Here is a 23487-nt window from a genome sequence, read left to right on the forward strand (position 1 = left end):
CCTGGCTGCATGATAATTATCCAGCTAACGAGGATGAGGAGCAGGGATACCAGCAACGATCCTGAACTAGCAGGTTAAACCAGCAGCCCTGGCTGTTTGTGTGGACATGCAGCAGCGGGGCTCACATTTCTTCTGTGTGAACAGTAAAATGTCTGTTTGCACGTCCTTCCAGGAGCTCATCAGGATTTATGGAGAGGCTGAAGCAGCAACTCCGCTCCCCCTCAACGCAAACCGATTAGCTGCTGATACCCTTCAAGGGTAACCTTTTTATGCTACACAGTTGCTCGCAATGAAATGATGAAACTGTACACAAATCTAATTAGGGGTGATGAATAACTGAACAAAATTAAATAAAGCTGCGAGTATGAGTAAATATGATTAATTAGTTAAACTAATTCTGAATGAAACTGAAAGACGACAATTAGATTAAATCAGAAAGAAAATTCCTTTAAACGGCTCGCTCTGCGCTGCATTTGTACGTTGATCTGCAGAAACTTAAACGGCACAAATGTCCTTTATGTGCTGCCTCCAGCCTACGGACCCCACAGCCTCCTGTAATTTAGTGGCGAAGGCGTTTGGCCCGCTGCAGCGCGGTATCGGCAGGAATCAGAGAGTCGCATGCCTCTTGGAACAAGAGAAGCAACGGCGCACAGCCTGGACTAATCCCTGACACCCGTTAGCCATCCCTGCAGACACTGACAGGGCCTCCTGCCCTACGCCTGCAGCTACACCCATCACCACCAATGTCTTTATCTGCAGGACAGATGGATCGCAGCTATGCATATTCTCCTGGTCATCACCGAGGAGAGAGTGCTGGAGAAACCGACAGAAACACAGAGAGCTAAGGAGAGACAGAGCAAACCTGTGGCAGGGAGAAATAATACAGTGACTGAGAAGCCGGGGAGTTTGAGTGACAGGAGCGATAAGGTCCATCATGGTCTTGTTATGAGGAGCAGGGGGAAAATCGCATATAAGCCGAGTCAGACATGGTGCCGAATTAAGAGAGCCGAGGAGGAGGGGAGATGAGACGAGCTGTGCAGAGCCGAGGACGGGACCCAAGTGGAAATCAGGATATTGGTGGATGAGGAGGAATGAAATAAGGTGAAAAGCATGGAGGGGGAAAGGTGCTGCAGTCGGTACGCCTGGTTTCTGATTCTGATTCAGCCGGAACAAGATTCACGCAGCATCCACTGGTTTTCTGATTCACCCTGAGGAAAAATACCAGAAACACTGAATCTGAAATTTCAGGCAAAAAGGCAAAGGTAAGCATTTTCTGGCTTTGGTTGCAGATTTCTGAAGCTTCAGGTTTTAATCTTTAGTTATATAACACATAACTGACCTTTAATGTAAAGTTAATAAAATGGCTGAAGATGTTTTGTTTAAAAGACAGTTCATAATTTATATGATCTTTATTCTGTAAGTGAAAACACAGAAAATAATGCATATTTGATGCTTTTCGGTGGCATCAGTGCAACCTTTACTTGTGGACCTATAAACTGGGAGCTAACCATGTTTTTACAGCCACATTCTAACTTTGAGTACTTCTAGTTTATTGAACACTATTTAAACTAATAACTTGTTAAATTACCTGTATAAATGTTATATAACTAAAGAAAGTTTAGACTTTCTCCATGAATGATTTATCTCCATCGTCTGTTTGAATTTCCCTCAGCAGGATGAAAGTGAAATCGTCTCTGCAGGAGATGCTGGAGACCAAAATATACATTTCACCTTCTGAAGGTGGGGAATTTGAAAGCTTTCTTGACTGAACAGACTTTTTTGAATAGTTTATCTCTTTAAAGGGCATCGGAGCTGCTGCTGATGGAGGCGCTGCACCTTTCTGCACTCACAACATGAGGACCGTCATCTGAGAGGTCAAAGAAGATTCACGGCCAGGCTGAAGGCGGTCAGCCACTGTGGAGGCTGCAGGATTTATTCAGGAGCCTGACGTCTTCAAACGCTTGTTTTATAAAAGCTCCATTTCTCCGTGCTGTTAAACGGATCTATTCCCAATGAGGAATGAGAACATTAGCACGGACATGGACATGGTGCACTCTGCAAGGCCCTGCCGAACCCTCTGAGCTGTAACATTTTACATCGGAGCTGCACTCCTTACAAGCTCTCCTGACACCTCAATGCATCATAGAGGGGCTGTAGGGGAGGGCTGGTTGGGCCAAAGTGCCATGTGTCTTGGAACTTGACAACAGCTGTGGGCATTTCCATTAAAAAACACACAATTCAAGTGTTACAACTGCACCTTAGGGCGCAGGGAGGGTATTTGGCTACCAGGTCTCATTCTTTTTTTCGTGTTTGCTCACCCCAAGCAGTGGAAAGAAGGGATTAAGAGCGACAAGAAAATTGCAGAAGTGGCAACCTTTGACAAATTTTATTAGTGGGGGCACAAATTGGCAATAGTTGCCACTTTGTACAAGTTATACTTCATAACAGGCTTTTGAAGGACTCAATTTAACTTGTTAGCATTCCATCCTTTTTCTTTAGCTTTTGCTGACTGAACAAAGCAAAACGACTTGATCACTATAATCTCAGTTCCGGCTCAAACGTGTTGACTCTGCTCCTATTTTCCTCCATTCTTCAAACTGAGTTTTACCTTCAGGAAACGAGGACAAAGAAGTCGTAGTTTAAGGTGACCAAGTCCTTCTTCTAGTCCAGCGACCCACCAGAAACACCGAGTCGTTCCTCACTCCTCTCCAGTTTGCCACAGATTAGCAAATTTTTTCTCATAATTCTGCTAGTAAAAGGCTGAGATGTTCACATTACCTGACCTCAACACCAAATAAAACCCATTGTCACATCAGACGGGCATCATCTAGTGTGCCTAAAACACGGCTGCAGGTTAGAAACACAAATTATTGTCCTCAAACCTGATTTAGCACATGGAAATCTAAAATCATCACCTGCTATGAATTATTTTTAGACTTAATCAGGTAAAATATTATTTCACCCCACTAAAAATATTAGAAGCAATGGGTTTCTGTTAATGATTCATTTCCTGATCAATCAAACAGGAAGTGATCTTATTTTGAAGTGCCGTTAGTTTATTAGTGTTATCATATTCAACGTCTCCTTTTCTGTTACATGTGTAGAGTTTAGAGTTAATCTTTGTAAACCACAAAGTAGCTGCATTTAAAAGCTTTGTTTCCAAGCGTAAACAGTCGCAGCACACATGTTCCTAGTTATGCGTTAAACAAACCATAACCATGTCTCAGTCATGCCTCGTGGCTCATGAACCCAAAACAGATTCAAAAACACAACGGCTGGCCTCCAGTTCTTATGGTTGAAATGTTTCCCTCCTCATCTGAAGCTTTTCTCAGTTCAGAGCCGCTGGGGGAGACGTTACAAGCTTTCTAAATTCACATTAAGATCAGCTCTTCAGGGCCGTTGTTGGCCTGGCTCACTGACATGTTTGGTCACAAGCAAGAAGCTGTGAATTGTCCTGAAACTGACTGGACACCAGGATTGATGCTGGATTAGATGTTTATTAAAGCTGACGTCTGAGGTCTGTTTATTCACTTTTAACGTAGAGGGCCTCCTTCACTCCTCTGTCTAACCATCTGTCTTCCCTGTCCAGAAAATTAACATCTCTGGTGTGAAACCTCGAGTCTGTGGAGAGGTTGTTTAGTTTCTCCAGTACAGAGACCTTGTTACGGCAGATAGAACAGAGAACCCAACCTCTCACCCAGTCAGTGTTTAAAAGGTTTATTAATGAAAATAAAACCCAGCTGCAGACAGATCTGTGAGGGATGGGCAAGGTTTGTGGCAGAGAACAGTCCAGGTGCAGAAATCAGAAGCTGATGAAGTGACGAACAAATCCAGAAGTTAAAAACTGATACAGAGCTAAGAACGGCGACCAAAGGAATGCTGGACTTCTACTTACGTCTACGGCTGACAGTCTGGAACAGGCTGACTGTGGGAGGCCAGCAGCTGAAGGCAGAGGACCAGGTGAACTGAATGAGGCTGATTAGGCAGAGGAGAGCAGGTGCAGCTGGTGATCCTAATTACCGGGCTCAGAGGCAGAGACACAGACAGCCGGGCCAGAACATGACAGACCTGGACGTTCCTCGCTGCTCTGAACGGCAGACACCCGGCAAAACAGTCTGGGTTCTGGGTTTTATCCTCAGGATGAACCAACATCTGGCTGAGAGTTCGGTTCAGTCCCAATTCTTTCAGAATTTCTCAGATGTTCCGGAAACATAGAAGAGAGCAGCAGTTTGGGTTGTTAGGGCCGTCAATGTTCACCCAGTAGTGCAGACTGGGCTCTACTTATGCAATAATGACTGTGGCAGCACGCGCCTGGGATTGGCTGTTAGGACACTGGACCCGCCTCCAACATCCTGAGCTCCTGTGTGGACCGTTTCCAGAAGCCAGGACCAGTTAGACCTTCCTCAAACCTTCAGAGGACTCTCTGAAAGCCACGTTCAGTGGAGCAGCATCTGAACAGTCTGTTTGTAGCCATGTGCTGTTTGAGCATTTTATGAATCACTATTGGTTTGAGAACATAACTTCTGCTTGCTAGTTCTCAGCTTGTTAAATTTAAACAGCTCAAATTATAAATTAGTTTTGGCTAGGGTATTATTTTGTAGTTTTTCTCCCTGTTTGTGTTTTCCTGTTGGGTTTGCTTTGCTGAGAAGCTTCATTTAATTTCCATTTTTTTGTTTTCATCTGGAGGGCTGCACAGTGGCGCAGTGGGTAGCGCTGTTGCCTTGCAGCAAGAAGGTCCTGGGTTCGAGTACACCCCTGGGTTACTCTGCATGGAGTTTGCATGTTCTCCCTGTGCATGTGTGGGTTCTCTCCGGGTACTCCGGCTTCCTCCCACAGACCAAAAACATGACTGTTAGGTTAATTGGCTTCTCCAAATTGTCCTTAGGTGTGAATGGTTGTTTGTCCTGTTTGTCTCTCTGTGTTGCCCTGCGACAGACTGGCGACCTGTCCAGGGTGAACCCCGCCTCTCGCCCAGTGAACGTTGGAGATAGGCACCAGCACCCCCCGCGACCCCATGAGGGATAAAGCGGTTTAGAAAATGGATGGATGGATGGATGTTTTCATCTGGTTTAACGAAGTGTAGGACGTTGTCTCTTTTTGTTAACAAAAACTTATAAATAAACCTTTAATCAATTTTACCAACTACACTCTTTAATTTTATGTTTTAAGGATGTGTTTGTGATGGAACAGCTGGAGATTTCTCAGCACAGCATGCAGGTGAAATCACAGAGAGGAAGCTGCAGCAGCCAATGCAGTCTTTCACTCATTGTGAATTCTTTTGTAAAGTGTGAGAAAACACTCAGATTTTTAGGAAATAAAGATTTGCTGGAACGAAATCATGCTGTAAACAATAGAGCGGCCATTCAGCATAACAAGAGTGATCAGAAATTTACTTTTTGCACATTGTCACTCTCATGGTTGAGTTTTGGTTTGGCTTCGTTTTTCTGTTATTTTCATTTTTGCATCTCATTTGGATTAGGTTTGACTTTATTTATTGTTTCGTTTTCATTGTCTTCAGTTATTGTCATCTTCACCTCCTCAGCAGTCAGTCACACCTGATAACAATTTACTAGTTAATTAGCCAGACCCTTGTTCCACCTGTTAGTGCTATATATATATATATATATATATATATATATATATATATATATATATATATATATATATATATATATATATATATAGAGAGAGAGAGAGAGAGAGAGAGAGAGAGAGAGAGACAGATATATAGATAGGTAGTTTGTATATCTGAAGCGTGTAACGGAAATAATTTCCCTCTGGGATTACTAAAGTATTTCTCATTCTGGAGAACTATATACGATTGCACACAATAACATCTTACTGTGAATTACTGTTAATAACTATTAAAGTTGTAATTCACCTGCCTTCTTTTCATTTATTGATTTATTAGGCAACATAATTACAAACTGTCTGTATCCATGACTCAGAAAATGTTGTCCTCTCAATACAACCAAGTGTGCCACAACAATCCAATTAATTAGTGAGAAGTTGTTATTACCTGAGGACATTGATATAAATGTGTTTTTTTGTTCTGTTCATGTATCCTTGAACAACTGCAGTAAGTTTGTTCGCTCTGACCTTTTTCCTTCCCTCCAGGGGTAAACAAATAGGGTTTTTCTCACAGTTCTGCAGACGCTGCGTTTGATTGACGGCGCCGCTAAAGAGAGGGAGCAGCGTTGAGCAGAAGTTTAGAGCAGAAGAGAGGCGGTGTTTCTTACCAGCGGATGCGTGAACTCTGGGGCATGGTCGTTCTTGTCTGTGATGGTGATGGTAGCCGTTGCTGTTCCTGTTAGGCCCACCTCGCTGCCTGCCATGTCCTTGGCCACAATCTCTAACTGATATGTTGTAGTTGGGAGCGTCTGGAGGAAAACACAACGATGCAGGGCTTAAAAATGAAGCTAAAATGAATCTAAAAAGCAAAGAGAAGATGACTGCAGTTCAAAGGGGAACTGATAAATAGGAAAGCACCAGAACTGCTCAGAAGAATCATAATGTTCCGTATTATTAAATCATTATCAACACAGTGGACGTCTGCATTTCTCACACTGGTTTGTATCTGCCAGGTCTAGGGATGATCAGAACGTAATATAAAATAAATGCATAAAAGAGAAAAATAAACATGCAGCACAGCATCAGAGCCACAGCACAGTCATCCATTTTAAAGACTCCTCAGAGCTGGTTTTTTTTTTTTTTTTTACACACATGCTTCTCAGCGCTCTGGGGGCAGCAGAGATCAAGCTGGCTGAGCTCTGCATGAAATAACAACACATTTCCCTCCAAACAACCTGTACGATTATTTAGGCAAAGTTATGCCTTCCAGTTATACCTTTGGTAAAATCATTGGCTTGTTTGCTTGTTTTTCTTTGTCATCCTGGATGTTAGAGTGACTAGAAGAGAAATAAAATCCTACAGATGATGCACAACTCCAGGTCCTCCTGTTATTCTGACTAACCCTTCCATTTATCCGTGCCCAGTTTGTCTCTTGTTATTTTAAAATCTGTATTAATCAGTTGAAAATAAAAATAAACTAGACGTGGACGTTCTGACATACCCTGGCGCAAACATAAAGCCAGGAGGGATTGTGATGCAATATTTAAAATGTTTTGAAATAAAGTTCGTCCCTTGAAGACATTTTGTAGTTTCACACCGAAAGTAAAGTTTTTGGGAAAATGTGAGAGAAAACACAGCAGCTGTCCATGAAATATCAAAATGTAGCAGCCACGATCCTGACTATTTTCAGACATGCACTACGAGCCTGAATTTCTCCAGACATCATCTGGAGGAACTGAATAAACTATCTGGACGGGATTAATGGAGCCGCTGGGGAGATGCAGCAGGTTGTGTTTCAGCTGAAGGACGGATGGACGGAGGCATACTGATGGCTTCACATTTGGCCCTTTGACTCCAGAAAGGCTCTTATTGTGATTCCATTTAGGACTCAGTGGGATCCTGGAAACACTGAGAAATAAAGATGGCAGAGAGTTGTCGGGAAAATTCCTGCAGACAGACTGAGTGGTTAGAGCAACGTGCTTTCAACCTGGAAGTTCTGGGTTCAATTCCCGCAGAGCTGCTCTGGGTCTCAGAGCAAGACCCTCAGGCCTGGGCGCAGCCCACCGCTCCCTGAGGGACGGGTTAGATGCTGAGGACGAGATTCATGGGAACGTATGTAGCTAGGAGAAATAAATATGATTATGAAATGTAAGTGGAAGGATGATTTTGTCAAGAATCTTTACTGTAACTGTTTGGTTTTAATTATGAATATTGAAATTCTAATTAAAAATCATAATTCATAAATTGGAAGCCCAGTCAAAATAATATATATATATATATATATATATATATATATATATATATATATATATATATATATATATATATATATATATATATATATAAAATTAATAACCAAATTTACCAGAAGCATTTGGATGGTTTAACTTGTGGTGGGATTGTGGAGTTGTTTGGTTCTAGTAACTGTTAATAAATGCAGTTATAATTAATAATCCAATCACCATATGAATGAATGTCTTATCAACTGTTAACTCCAAATTGATACCAGTTTAACATTTAAAAAAAAGAAAAAACGGACACATGGACAAATAGTCTATGACGAGTTCATAACATGAAATAAAAGCATTCAGGATTCTTTTGCTTTGTTGTCTTATAGCCAGGTTTACATTTCTCGTCTTACCTGGAGCTAATTAGCTAACTAGACTGGATAGAAGACGTGGATCTCGTCACAGACTTTAATCAGATTTAGATCTGGGCTTTGATGGGGTCATTCTAACCCACGGTGTGTTTTAATCCACAGCAAACTGCTCGGCCAGCGTTCTCCTCCTAGATTTTTTGGTTTTCTGTGTCTCCTGCACGGCTGGTAGCAAAATGGGAGACCTTATGCCGTTCTTCCATAAAACGTGACTCAGTGTCTGATAACTGTCCCGTCAACCACTTCTCCCAGGGAGCTGTAGATCTGTGCAGCTCCTCCAGAGTTACCGCGGGGCAACCTGTCATGTTTTGGTAGATTTTAGGACCTCACAGTAAAGATTAAATTGCAGAGCTGAACTTAATTTACCGTTTAAATGATTTCTCAGGTGTCAGAGCAAAGTGATGCGACTCTGATTTACACTTTTGTTTGTAATACATTTTATAAGAACATTGTATCATTTTTCTTCCACATCACAACTTTGTTCTCCTTTGTGTTGCTCAGTCACATCAAATCCCAATAAACTACACTCAAGATCGCGGCTCCAATATGACAAAACGTAAAACATTTCAAGGGTATGAATTTGTTTGGAAGACAGGGAATTAACAGAAAATGAGCCAGGCGTAACAGCGTTACACCTCTGGTGTAAAAATAAATAAATAATGTAGTGTGGAATTGTCCTTTTGTTGAACGATAAAAAAAGTCTAGATACAGCAAAGAGGTTGAGTTTTAGGATCATGTTTTCATTCATAAGCAATGAATTGATGAAACTAGAGAGCAAAGAGCTAAATTAGATATGCAATCCATTTTCTGCTCCGCTAGCATCCATAATCTATGATAGAACTGGGGAAATGTAGCTTCTACATAGAGCAAGGGGATGGCATTTATAATGATCATAGCAGGAATAATAATTTGTTTGCATAATTCACCTCTAATAGAAATGTTAACTCCAGTGAATAAATAAAAGCGGAGTAGGAGTGGTAAAGCCAACATTTATTTAAGGGCTGCAGTGTTGTTGGGATTTCGTGCCCTTCTGGGGCTGTTCGCTGTCATATGCTTGGTAAATTTCATCCATCTGTCTCGCTGAAAAATGCTGCATGAGCTCTCTTCTGCATTGTAGATTCCCCTCGGCCTGCATGTAGTCTTTCTCTGCTGACGTCCCAGAGCAAAACACAGAGGATCACAATTCACACGCTGGAAAACACACTTTGACAGACAGAAATTAAAACGTAACGCTGCCAAGTGCTCCTCAGAATGGGAATCAAAGACGGGGAGAAAAAGCCAAAAACAAAATAAATTGCCCAGAAATTACTTTATGGAAAGATAATCACAGGAATTCATCACAGCAGACTCTCTGTCATTGCAGAGCATAGCATAGTTCCATGGAGACATCAGTAATAAATATACAATAGCTGCTAAATGTTAGCGTGTGTGTTTATATATATATATATATATATATATATATATATATATATATATATATATATATATATATATATATATATATATATACCAGAGAGGCAGAGACGAAGTGCAAGACGGAAAACAGGTGCTTCTATCACTAGTTAGTCACACATACTGAGTGATAAGGGTGTGCCGCACAACAAGCTCCTCTGCAATCACACACCGGTGCAAACAGATGGTGCTCCACAGACCTGTGAGTTTATTAAACTTCATGCACACAATCACACACGAGTGCACACGTGTCAGCTCTGAAGCACGCTCACACATGCACACCTGAGCGCAGACGTATACTCCTGCCCTCCAGCTGGAGCGCAGCGAGGCTCGGGGACAGCTGCAGTCTCACTGGTGTCTGAACACATTGAGCGTGGCCTCCTCTGGCGACTGACAACGTCTTAATGAGCATTTCCAAAGTCTCAACTCAATTATAAACTCTCCGGCACTACCTGGCCGAGGAAAGACGGTCGTATTCGCTGAGGACTGGAGTTGATGCAACGGGGAATTTTTCCTCCTAGTGTCGGGAAACTTATGGTGGAATCTGATGGAGATCCTTCCTGCCGACATGATGAATCTCCTGAAGATGTCTGACTGAACTTGTTAGCAGCAATGCTATCACAGTCAGTGGATATTACTCTTTTTAACATTTATAGCACTCTCCATATTTATCGGCACCCCTGGGAAGGAAGTGTGAAAATCCTTCAATTAAATTCATCTTTTAGTGACAGCTATGCAATCTTAGAGTGAGAAATGCTGAAAACCCCAAGTTATCAGAGCGTTCTGAGATGATAATCCTAAACTGAAACATAATAAATTAAACATGTTCTTCAGCTGTGTTACAGGGGCCTCCTGTACACCTTATATACTCACAATCAGCTGCTATATGCAGCTTTCCAAGCTGCATATAGCTGCAAGTAAAGAACAAGGACGTATAGCTATTAAAATTTGGCAAATACTGAAATAAAAAATTCATAAGCACTAGAAATCACATGAACCATGTAACATGGGAGTGAATGCATATGTGGGATTAGCAGACTCCTTCCTGAATAAATCCTGTATTTATGAAAATAGAAATAAATAAGGCCTACAGGCATGGCCGGCCCAGACATAAACCCTAACAGCTGCTAGACACCCCCCCAATCATTTAAAATACTATACATGTGTTCCCATGTATAATGATTTCTGTTTGTTTATCAGAGAAAAAACACAATTTCATGAAAACCTTGCATTTTTTTATCATAACATATCTTTGATCATGGAGAAATCTTTATTTATGCGTGCTAAAATAATAAAACTTAACCATTTTGACATTTGTCAGATTACATGGCTGTTAGCTATACTATTGTTTGATCCATGTGGTTGGCTACACAGCAAAGTAAGTTATGTGATTAAAATAAAGTCATACGTTATGCAAACCGTCTCATAGAGTAATATTAATATAATTTGGAGCCACAGATTCTGCCCAGTGGCTTGTGGTCCTATAGCATTAAATTTTTATCTATTAGAATGACATAAACAGCATTGTCAGTCCTGCAATGAGTGAACAGTAGGCCTGTGAATAACCTGATCATGTGACTGATTGCAGTAATCCTTATTATAGACAGAAACATTCAAATTTGGCTAAGGACCCCATGGAGGATTGGGCTGGCCCCGCCTACAGGTGTGAATACCTTAAACCAAGCAGGTGAGCTCCATTAGCTCCTGCTAGCAACGCCAGCGGGGTTCACAACCAAATAGGCATTTAGTTTTTTTGTTTCTCGTGTTTGTGAAAGCTGACATACAACTTATTTCCTGCTATTTTCCAGAATGTGATTGAGAGACAACAAGTGATCTGAGAGTGACGGCTGAGGTCAGTGCATCCAGACGGCTGATATCTGACAGTGTGAAGGAGGGAACCAGAAGGGATAAGTGAAAAAAGGAGGAGAGGCTAGAAAGAACAGGCTGACATGGCAGACACCACATTAGCTCCATGAATAGGTGTAATATTATAATCAAATTGGTGGCGGCGTCTTTGTTCTCCTCTGGCCGTCCAGTAATGCTCACTCACCGAACCGCTGGCTATTCTTCAGGCCTCTTTACAAATGCTTAGATAAATGATGACAGACATAAAAAGCATTGGAAAAATCCACTATAAGAAGACCGCCAATCCAGCAACATTCATTCTTTTACCTTTATGCCTTCATCTGGGTTTTACATTTACATTTCTGCATTTCTTCCAGCTTTTTTTATTTTAAATTCAGACATTTTCTTTCTTCAGTCATTGAAAAGTCTCATTATACAGTATCAATAAACTCCGTGTTTGAGGTCTCAAAAATCAGCTCTTCCCATTGTTTTCACATCACATGCTTGGGAGACTCTCATTTCAGGCTGTGAATGAAGTATTATAAGTAATAGCAAAACAATAAACAGGAAAAGTTTTCTCCGGATGAAAGTGCAACGTTTTCCATCAGTCGCTGTCAAAGCCCATTTATCTTCATTGCTTCGGCCTCCCTGTGAATTATTAGGACTGCACCGGCTCTGATATTTATAAAGCATTACAACTCAGAGCATTAGCTGAGCTGCTGGTCGGCGTCTGTTTGGCTGAGGCAGAATACGCTGAATTTAAAAGCATAAACAGCAATATTCATACAACGAGTACGCACAAGCTGAGGACTGTGGTCATCAGGTGCCTGCAAGCATTTGGTTCACGCAGAGCGAGGGGCTGACGATGTAAAAAAAGCATTAGTTTATATTTAATGTGTGCATTTTTTCATTTATGAGAGAAATAAGGGGTAAAATACTGCAAAAAGCTGCTAAACCTTATTATGTAGCAAACTCACACTTGGAATTATGGCACAAATGAATATCAGGAGTAAAACCCAAAACTGCAACAAAAAGCTAAAGTAATACACACACATGTGTGTATATATATATATATATATATATATATATATATATATATATATATATATATATATATATATATATATATATATATATAGTTTGTTTTGTGGTTTAGATATTTAATGTTTTCTTAGTTTGCTCTTTCCTGCTGTTTTCATTTAATATTTTTAACTGAAGTATTTTAATAATGATGTTGCGTTATGATCAATGGTTCTCAGGAGACTTAAAAGAGAAAAACTTGAAAAAAAACAAAAAACTCCTGTATGCAACACATAATTAATAGACCCGAGTTAGATTATCCTGTAACAGCATTCTGATTGCTTTGCATCTAAAAAAGGGAAACAATTCCTTTGAAGTGAAGCATAAAATGTTTAAAACGTGTACATTCATAACAAAAAAGATTTCACACAATTGAATATGTATGCAACAGAACATTTTTCCATTAACATGGTGAATAGTTGAAATAGCTGTGCTGGTAAATCTAAATTGACTAAAGTAACTTCATAAAACTCTGGTTCTATTGGTTACATACAGTATAAATCAATCGCTGCACCTGATTGGTTGCTTTGTTGGCATTTTGGGGACCCATCCACTACACTGAGCATAAATGTTTCTTTAGAAAACCAAATGTTTGTATTTGAAAAAAATAAATGAAATTTAAATGATGAAACAGATGTATATAAGAAGAAATATTGTCCCAGAAATATAACTTCACTTTTCAGAATGTGGAAGTTCTGCAGTTTTAGGTGGAGTCTGGTTTTCATACACCTGGTAACGTTTTCAGAAAGGTTTTCATCCACATGAACACAGGTAACTATGCAACTGAGTGTTGCTTTAAACATGCCAAACCCATAGGGGGCAGTGCACTGCAAAGCTAAAATGTCTATGTCAGCCAATCAGGATCCTTCAGGATGACCACATGGTCCTTCTGTTATTGGGAAGGAGAGGTGGCGTAACTCAGCTGACCTCCAAGCGCTCTTCCTCCTTTGGGCCTGTAAAACCAACCAGAACCAGGAGCGCCATCGCCACCAGATCAGGTGGCGGAAGATTTACACCCATGGCAAGCAAAGCCAGGTGTGCCAAAGCCAGGTGTGCCATGGTACAGATCAGAGGCGGCCTTTATATTGATGGTATGAATACATTGACCTGGAGACTTGCTGCATGCAGCTACTGTTCCATCATGGCTGATTGCATTCAGTGCAGCACATCAGGGTAAAAAAGACAAAAAATACTGGATTTGTGTTGTTTAATAATGATTCATGTAGTAATGCAGGTTTAACTGAAAAGGCACCTAGATGAGTGTGTTTATATGTTTGGTTTGATAGTGAAGTGGTGGGAGTTGCTGTTTGATTTCCCAACGGAGAGTGTAGTTTATTTCCTCACTGAAAGACAAAAAAGGTTATTTCTATTATATTTCACTCCTCTTGTGTTTCAGTAGCAGGCACAAGTAGCTCAGATTCAGTTTTTTGTCTGATCTTTTCAGCAGTTTTCAGCAGCTGCACAATGCTTTTGGTTTTGTGTGGCTGTGGTCCTGTTTTTTAACCTGATGTAGAAAGAGACAATAAATAACTCCTATAGACCCTCAGTGACGCTTGTAGTTGAATCAAATTAGAAAACAAGACAATTGTGACTTTAACAGGGAACTGTTTGATGATTCTGTCTGAAGAAAACTGAATTAACAATAATTAGCCACTAATGAATCAGCTAGTCTAGACTTTCATTTTGTCAGCAGCAGCAACAATATCCAAGAAAAGGAAGAATCTGGACTGTTTAAAAGTCCTAAACGGTGTTTTCTATTGACATATCCTCAGATCGCTTCATGTTGGAGAACCGTGAAAGAATAATCATTGTTTTCTCCTTTCAAACATTCAAGCAGCACTTCACAGGTCATTGGCAGCGTTTAACAATCCACCTCTACGGACAGATTATTAATCACTTTGACAACAGTTAATTACAACGTGGTCGCTGACTTGTGAGGCCCTTATCTGGGCCGATGCAGCCTGCAGCACTGATCTATTTCTTTGCTTAGCATTCATCCAGAGGAAAAGGTGTCAGAAACACGGGGGCGGCGTGGCGGGCCAATGAGAGTTTTCAATCATTTTCCTGCTTCTCGTTCTGTGGGTTCGGTTCTAAATATGTGTTGACAGCTGATGGATCAGCACAGCCGAGCGCGCCTATTCTGCTCATATCAAGAACAACTGGAACGACTCTGCTGTACACTGCCATTCACACCAATCCCTCACTTCATTCAACCAAGATAATAAACTACAGAGAAGTTTGGGTATTGCAAATAGCAAATGTATGATATTTAAAGAGAAATGTATGAGCAAACTAAATTATGCATGCAGTAAATACAGTATATACACAGAGCAGTGTGTGTTCAGTGATCCTGATGCCTACAGACAATGAAAGCAGAACACATACATACACCTCTTTCCCCTGAAGCTTCACACGATTCCTCATTTTTAGGCATTTTAATGCTTCCAATAACCTCAGGCAGGTCCCCACAAACTGTTTCTCTGCTAAATGTGATGCAGAATTATGCTTCCATAGAAAAACAAACAGATGCCTCCTGTATTCAGATGTTTCCATAATGTTACACAAAGAAAAACGTCTAAAATATTAAGAATTCACGTTCCACAGCCACATCAGTGACTGACAACGATTGACTTCACCTGAGCAGGTGATGGTCTGGACGCCATCATTTCTCCAGGTAACCTGACTGACCTGAAATCTAACAGTAACCTACGCATCTATGACTGGCTTTAACGTTCCTAAGGCTCAGGACATTTCTGTCTGCCCTGTGTGATAAATAAGGCCTCACAGCTGACGGCTAAAAGACAACTGGTGGCTTTCTTTCTACATTTATTAGAAACATTTTGGTGATTACACTAAAAAAATATGTTCCAGCCAATAAGAATACTCTATGATGAGAGAGTTGCTAAAATAGATGTCCCTGCTGACACATCGCTGAGCCTGACAGGCTGTCAATTAAACAGCAGCCGCACCAAACTGCAAAAGAAGCTTAAAATGTAGTCATGATCATCTCATTTGAATATTATTGAAAAGTTCATTCATTTCGGTAACTTGATTCACTCATGGAAACACAGACTAATGCTGTTTTAAAGTCATTTTTTGCTGTTAATTAATATTTTTTCCACCTCCAGCCTGTAAAACAGCATTTAAGAGCAGAATATTACATTTGACCAATAAAAAGCAAAATTTTTCACGCAGAAATGGGGCATAATGAAAAGTATGTTTAATACCGGCTTCAAGGTTACTTTTTCAAAATGTACTTTTAATCTGACAAACAAGCGCTTAGAAATGCATACTTTAATTTATTGAATATGACTGTAGATGACGATTATGAGAGATACTGTAAGTACAGTAATAAAGAGGTTATTCATACATCCACTTATCTTTGAAATTACATTTTACATTTGAAATGAATTTTTTTTATTATATATTTTAAAATAAAACATCCATCATCCATTCATACTCGCTTTAAGCCGACCCAAACCCATGGAGAGTAGCGCCCAGCCACGGAATCGAACCCAGGACCTTTTTGCTGCGAGGCGAAAATACTGAATGCTCACTCACAAACGTTATTTTATCTTAATTAACTTTAAGCCCACACACAGAAGCAGAATGAGCAAAATGAGAGAAAAACTGTTCAGACCTACAGCTAGTTTTATAAATTAGCTGTAATTGACAAATATAACGATATAAAACTATTAGAACGTACGAGCAGAGGCACAGTTATCTGAAAAATTAACATTATCTGTGCTTTGCATCAACAATATAAAGTTTAAGGTTCATCCACCCATCAGTTCATGTCTTTTTTCCACAGAGTGTAAAAGTTAAATCAATGCTTTAATCAAATGTCTGTTTTACCAAATGTAAAGTACTACAACATCATCCATCTTATGTGCTACAGTATGTAAATAAGCCAAGAGCCTGTACCTCTGGCTTATTTACATATTCCATGGACCAAAGTACAGTTTCAAAGATTAAAAGACAGCAGGTAATAATTCTGTATGTCCTCCTAACATGTCGCTTATAAACCACCAAAGCTGTGCGCTGCCATCCTGTAACTGTGGCGTTTTTCCTGCTGCTCATCCAGATGAGGATGTGACTGAAGCGATAGCTCTGGATGGATCAACAGCCTCCAAACTACAACTTAAAGCTGACTGGCTGTGTCCAGCTTCAGATTTCTCTGTAAGCCGAGCTTTAAACTGACAAACAGAAACGTTTTCTCTGCGTGCGCTGACCCTTACACCCCCCCGATGCAGGTCTGGATGCCTGTCAGGGTTACTTTACTGTAACTGTAGGTAGATATGCTCTGTAGTGCTTCAACACACACACAGAGTAAAAAATACCCAAACATAACCACAACCATCCCCATGTAGATGTGCTCAAAATACTAAACCTGCTTCAAGCTCCACAAATTAAATCATAGAACACAGAAGAGAGTAAAAATATAACAATTAAAATCCATTGAATCCCTTGAGAGTGTCGGTGCCTTTCAGCTTGATCATTTCAGTCCAGCTGCAGGAACAAAGCTGCTCCTGAAACGTCTCGTTCTACATTTAGGGACCAAGAACCTCGGTCTGGAGGGAAGAACCTGGACGTCCCTGTGAAGCAGATGAAGTCATCTTCTAAATCAGAAGAGGCTATCTGCTGTTCCTGCCTGTTGTACAGGGACGCATCTGATTGTTGGGACTCTCCAATCAGACCAGACGACGGTCCATCTGCTGCAGGGAGCTCCTGTCCTTCAAGCTCCAGACCACGGCACCGAGGAAAAGATCAAACCGACTTAATAAAAGCGAGAGAGAACATTGTCATCATGGTTGGAAGCTCAGAAACAACCCATGGAGTTTCTCTGCTACGCTCAGCGCTGCTCCAAGATGTGACAACCTCGTGTTTTTATTAGCAGCATAAAAACGTCTTCCACTGATATGAAAAGGTGAGTATTTTTCATCAGTAATGCCATTATGTGTATATTCTGTTGTTTCACGGTTTCTTCTTAAGCACAGAGTTGAGTCCTTGATTAAGTTTTTGAAAACATGTAATTAATTAAAATTCTTTTAGTTGTGAAGAGAGATGGAATCAAGTTCAATGAAACGGTTTAATCAAAGCCCGTTTCTTTGCCTTTTAATTGGAATCGTCTAAGACTTGCAGCCATGGCATCACAAATAAAATTAAGGGAGGAGAAGAAAATTAATTAGCCATTGTGGCAGGTTCACAGAGCGTCTGCCTTATCAAGTGCACACTTCATATTTCTTTGGAAAGATGGACGCGACACGTCCAGGAGTCAGGCTGCACTGATTTCAGCTCTTCTCTGCACATCACAAGATACATAGTTCAAACATTTCAGCTGGAAAGAGTCTCTACAAAATACTGAGCAATTCGACATTCATTCATCTGAAACAACTCCCAATTTTCCCCCACGGCTCCAGCGACTGTCAGAATGGCTTCTCTGCCGTCCTCGCTTCGTGGTTTCAAGCTTTCTCTTTGTCCTCCAGCCTCAGCTGTACTGAATTCAGACGCACCGAGAACGTTTCACGACGTTCCTCAGATTTTATATGCATCCGGCGTTTTGTGGTGTAGTTCACCTTCACAAACTTTTACACGTTTGCTTCATCTTCTTTTAATAAATAATAGTTTATTTCTGAACAATTGAGGTCAGGTTTCAATAATTTAAGAATCTGCTAACGAGCAGGTCAGAACGTCGGGAGGAGATATTTTCATTTCCATCATGAATGCGATGATGGAAATGATAAATGGTATTTATGGAATACATCAATAGCCTCCTCCTGCAGGTTTAATAGCTACACATATATCACATGCTCAGCCTCTCTGCTGTTTTCCAAATAAATCTTACGCTGAGACTCTACAGGGAAAGCAGAGAATGCGCAGTTTGCCTGAAAGTATTCATCGCCTCCGAGCTACGCTGAAACTGGCTCTCAAACACTGATTAATCCCACACACATAACATCTCTGGCCAGGAACACAATCTGATCTCATTAGTAGCCTCCAACGCCCGCTTCTGTGGCTTGCTCTCTCGGTTCACCTGCCCTGAGCAGCATGTCAGCTACGAGGTTCTCCGGTCAGAGATAAAGGGGCTGCTGCGGCGTTTTTTGGACGATCATTTTAAAACTCCATCGAAAATACTGTCAAAAACAACTTTTAAATTTTATGTGAGATAAAATCCACCAAAGCAACCAGGAGGTTTGTTGTTTACTGACCGTGTTCTGTTTTAGCTGTGAGATATCTGTGTACCTTTGACCTCCTTAGACCGTTAAAACCAGACTGCCTTAGAGCATGAAGCTCCACAGTCCAAATGGTGAAACGCTCTTTACACAAACATATTTTAAGCTTCTTTGGTTTTCTCTAAAATAAAGGAGAGCACACAAGTTAAACCAGGATAAAGGTGCCATAATAAGGCATTAAAAGCAAAACATTTCAGTCATAGCAGATTTTTCAGCACTGGCTAAGGAAGTGTGATCCATGTACGGAAAAACGAGGGCCGGTGATATTTGGTGATGTGCTGGCAGCCGTTTCTCTCTGAGAGCATTTTCCTTCAACTTAATTTCTCACAGAACTCCAGACAACGGAAAAAAGGCACACTTGAGTCTCTAAATGGGGCTTTTGGGTTCATAATTCACATGCAGTGGGTGCTGGTAGAAGTCCTGTGTAATTCAGTATCTTCTGGATGTGAATCCCTACCAGAACCTCTCAGAATGATCAGCACCATGCAGTACGTTCACTGGGCCTCTGTGATGCCTGCAGGTGTGACTGCGTCTGTGTTTAGGAGCCTCTGGGATGGACAGGAGACGTGTCCAAGGTATAACCTGTCTATCGCCGGAGCTTCACCTCTGGAGATCGACACCAGAACCCCCCGGTGGGTTCTTCTGGGTCAGGTGAGGATGTCCTAACAGGAGCGTTGTTGGGAGCTTCAAACCGTCTGAAGTAACTGAGACATTCTGCATTGTCCTCACAGGGTGCAGGCAGTGTGATGGTGCATCTAGTTTCTGCAGAGGTGAACTTTAGCTCTCTTCTTCTGCTTTGATAGTCCTTGTTGATAATTTTCTTTTATAAAATATGAATTAAATATAATACTTTAAAATAACACATATTAGACCCGTGTGCTGCAGGTTTCTCCTACACAGCTGCTGGTCTGAAGAAGAAATTAATTCAATCTGAGCTCTAGACCCGAGCACGTTACACCCGTTATGTTCTCCCTCCACTGGCTGCCGGTCTGCTTTAGAGCCAATTAAAACTTTTACAGCTTGTTTTTAAGCTCTTGATGGTCTGGGCCCACCATGCGTTTCTGATTGATTGACTTTCTGGTTGCGTGGTAGATTTTAGAGGTTGATGACCCGCTACAGGACTGAAGCTGGTCATGATCTGGCCGGTCTGCTGTCTACTTCCTGCCACTCCTCCCTGTCTCCATGCTAAGCTTCTCTGCTGCTCTGCAGAAAAAAACAACATCTCCTGCTCTTTACAAGCTCTTCTCAGGCAGCAACACAGTGCCAGATTATTGAAAGCTTTCTGTCATTAAATATCCAGAGTTCAAAATGTTAATGGATGGATAAATTATATTTATACTGATAATCAGCGGCGTCTCTGACATGATCAGTTAAGTGGGACACAAAAACTCAACACCTATTAGCAGCAACTGATTTTTTTGTGACACATACCACCTGACTGATCAATGTTTAATGAATAGATCCATCAATGATTTACCGGGAACCACCAACACCAGATGGTCTATCTATCCAGCAGAGCAAAAATGTAACGTCTGCATTTCCAGCGTTCTGATTGGACGATCTGAGCATGGGGCCGTAGGATTTGTGCCCCACAGCTGTCTGCTGAGATCGTACTGGGCATGCTCACTGCGATTCCAGATGTTCATTATTTAAACAAACTTTGGTGGGTCGGCCCCAATATCAAGACGCCTCAGGAGGATTTAGCTGCTGAGCTCGTCAGTTTTCTGTCAGACTTAGATATATAGACACAGTGTTTATAACAGAAGTTTATTGGTAAGGGAATCTGTCTTTTCTACATTATTACTGTAAAGCACAATCATGTCTCGCTGATTATTGTGAACATAGAACTCCACAGCAACATCTGGAGGGTCCTGGCCCCACTGGACCCACATGCAGAGACGCCACAGCTGATATTATGGATTATGGTGAATTTATAGATTGTCAAACTGAGTCTATGCTAAATCTCCTCCACTATCTATGAAAATGTCTTCCACTATCTATGATGCAGTAAAACAGTCGACAGAAAATTACTAAGATCTAGTCACGACAAAAAGTGAGACCAAGACAGAATATTTCCTTTTTAGATTCTTATAACGGCTTTTACTTTGACTTGACAGTTCAGACACAAATGGCAATTCCAAGCCTCTGAATCCTCCTATGAAACATTGTTCGGTTAACAAGGGTGCCTTGTCAAGAGTTAATTGGAGTGGGATTTGCTGCCTCCTCAGTACCTCAGAGAACAGCCATTGTGTTAAACAGCAAAAAGAAATGTTGAGAAATCTGACAGTTAATCACTGCTTTCAGAAAGTCATTTAGGTAAATCTGAAATTCCAGCAACTCTGAATTTTTTTTGAGTTTTTTTTTTTTTTTTTTTTTTTTTTACAGATCTGAAAGAAAAGGCCCAGAAATCAGCAATTAACAGTACCTCTGGGGGGAGACCCATCAAGTACTTATCCGTTCTGTTCAGGACAACCAGAGCTGATGAGGAGAATCTCTGCTGGTGACTTTATCAGGTCCAAAGACCTCTCCTCTGCAGAGACACCGCATTTTTGTCAAATAAGGAAATTCCCTTTTGATTTGCTGTCAGTGCAGCCAACATTTGCTCTAAACCACCTTCAACCAGCTGTGTGTAGAAACAAGTGCAGCAGCTGATGTGTTGGAGCTGAAAGTGAAGGACAGCGGCCAATAAGTGCACTGCTCATGATTTTATTTAGAAACTCAGTCCAGCATGAAGCCGACCAAAACGCTGCTAACACAGATAAAGGTTGCCATGTAGAAGCTCTCTGTGCATTTTCATACTTAACATTGAAATAATAAAGAGGTTCAAACTTATTTGTGTCATTCTACTAAGTCATTCACTAAGGGTCTAAACATTTCCAAACATATCCTGGTCACTAGATCACTTTTCTGGTATCTTTGAAAGCTTTAATTTTCATTTACTCAGTTATCCCAAGAGACGTCATAAGAAAACGGACCTTTAAGGACAATGCTGCTGAAACCTTTAACTAAGCTTACTCTTCTACTTAAACGTTATCCTGTAACTCAGTAGATGAGCTAGTAGATAACTTTCAGTCTAAAGTCTCAGACATAATTGACTGCATTGCTCCAGTTAAAGTGAAAGTTGTTTCTGGGAAGAATAAATCTCCTTGGAGAAATGCTCCAGGGCTTAGAAGTGTTGAAAAGTTTAACGCAGGTGGAGAAAGAATAGACTCCAGGTTCACTATGACATCTATAAAGAGAGACTTTACAGATATAACTTACAACTGAAAAATGCAAGAGAATCTTTCTTCTCTGAGATCATCAACAGAAACATTAATACTCGTGTCTTATTTGCCAGTCGACAGGTTAATAAACCCTCCTGTGACTGTGGCAACTTGACCTGCTGCTACTGTTCACCTGTAATCTGCTTTCTGTATATTTTCTTTTCTTATGTTCTGTTCATGTTCAGCACTTTGAATTGTCTTGTTACTGAAACGCGCTACAGATGAACTTGCTTTGCCTTACTGAGAAAAGGAAATAAATCTCACACAGAAACAAAGAAGTAAAGAAACAGTTTCTCCTGGAAATTCCTCCAGTCCCCTCTACCTGTCACACCTGTGACAACAATTATTGTAATATTAACTTAACCTTTAGAAAAGAATATTTTAGAAGCACATTCTGTGCACTTTTACAGCAAAGCAAGACAGTGTTGGTAACAGTTATTGTAGTATTGTTAACTTGGAATCATTTTAAAACTTCAGGTTCTGACCTTTATGCCCAATAGCATTCAAACTAAATCTGCCGGATGTTGATTTTTTCTTTAGGCCAGTCTTGTTTTATCATGTGGCTTATTGTTGAAAAGGGTCAAAACTTCATCTGCTCCAGCCCATCTGCTCTGACCTTTAGCAAACAGTGCTGGAAAATATTGTTTCTTTCAGCTGTTTTGCTGGAGTCCTGCTCTCTGGCAGTTTTGTGCAGGGGATGCAATATTATTATTTCATAAATCTTGGTAAAAATCAAAGCCAAATTACAACATAAATCTAATGACCAAGAAAACAAGAAGCAAAGTGATCATCTTTCATCTGGGAAGTTCAACTCCTGCTGATGTCTCTGCATAAGATCCTGTCTCTCATTACTGATACAGGTTTCTCTTAGTGTGAAGGAGAGCGTAAATATTACTCCATAAAGAGCAAATACATAGTTAACAAATGTTTCTGCTAAAATCCCACATAAATTGTTATGAAAATGTTATTCTGCTAAGATTTTAAAGAGTTCCAGTCAGTTTCCATCCACTAATCATGGCCGTTAAGGTCATGATAATCTGAGGCTTTCATTGATGCATTTGAAACGTGTTTTTCAGGGTGACATGACGATGCAACTAATTACTTCTGCAAATGATTTCTCCTTGAGCTTCAATTAAATGCATAATTTCGCTGATCTTTGAAGAAGTGTTTGCCCCCTTCCTAATTTTTTACTCTGTTTTTGCATTTTAGACATTAAAATGTTTCAGACCGTCAAAGAAATTTAAATATTGGTCAAAGACAACATAAACTAACACAAAATGTAGTTTTTAAATTAAGGTTTTATCTATTAAAGGCCATAAAAATCCAGACCTACATTTCCTGTGTGAAAAAGTGATGATCTCAAACAGGCTGGAAAACCCTCCAATGT

The 23487-nt window shown here is 40.5% G+C and overlaps 1 protein-coding gene across 1 annotated transcript in view; it reads right to left on the reverse strand.

The window, feature by feature from the left end:
- The window catches only part of cdh13 (cadherin 13, H-cadherin (heart)), a 432538-nt gene that overhangs the window by 104704 nt on the left and 304347 nt on the right, over positions 1–23487 (reverse strand). The window contains exon 9 of the mRNA XM_036126911.1: positions 6240–6380. Coding sequence (XP_035982804.1) covers positions 6240–6380 — 141 coding nt within the window. The remainder of the gene's footprint in view (positions 1–6239; positions 6381–23487) is intronic.

Source organism: Fundulus heteroclitus, chromosome 2 (assembly GCF_011125445.2).
Source record: "Fundulus heteroclitus isolate FHET01 chromosome 2, MU-UCD_Fhet_4.1, whole genome shotgun sequence".
NCBI classification, from domain to species: Eukaryota; Metazoa; Chordata; class Actinopteri; order Cyprinodontiformes; family Fundulidae; genus Fundulus; species Fundulus heteroclitus.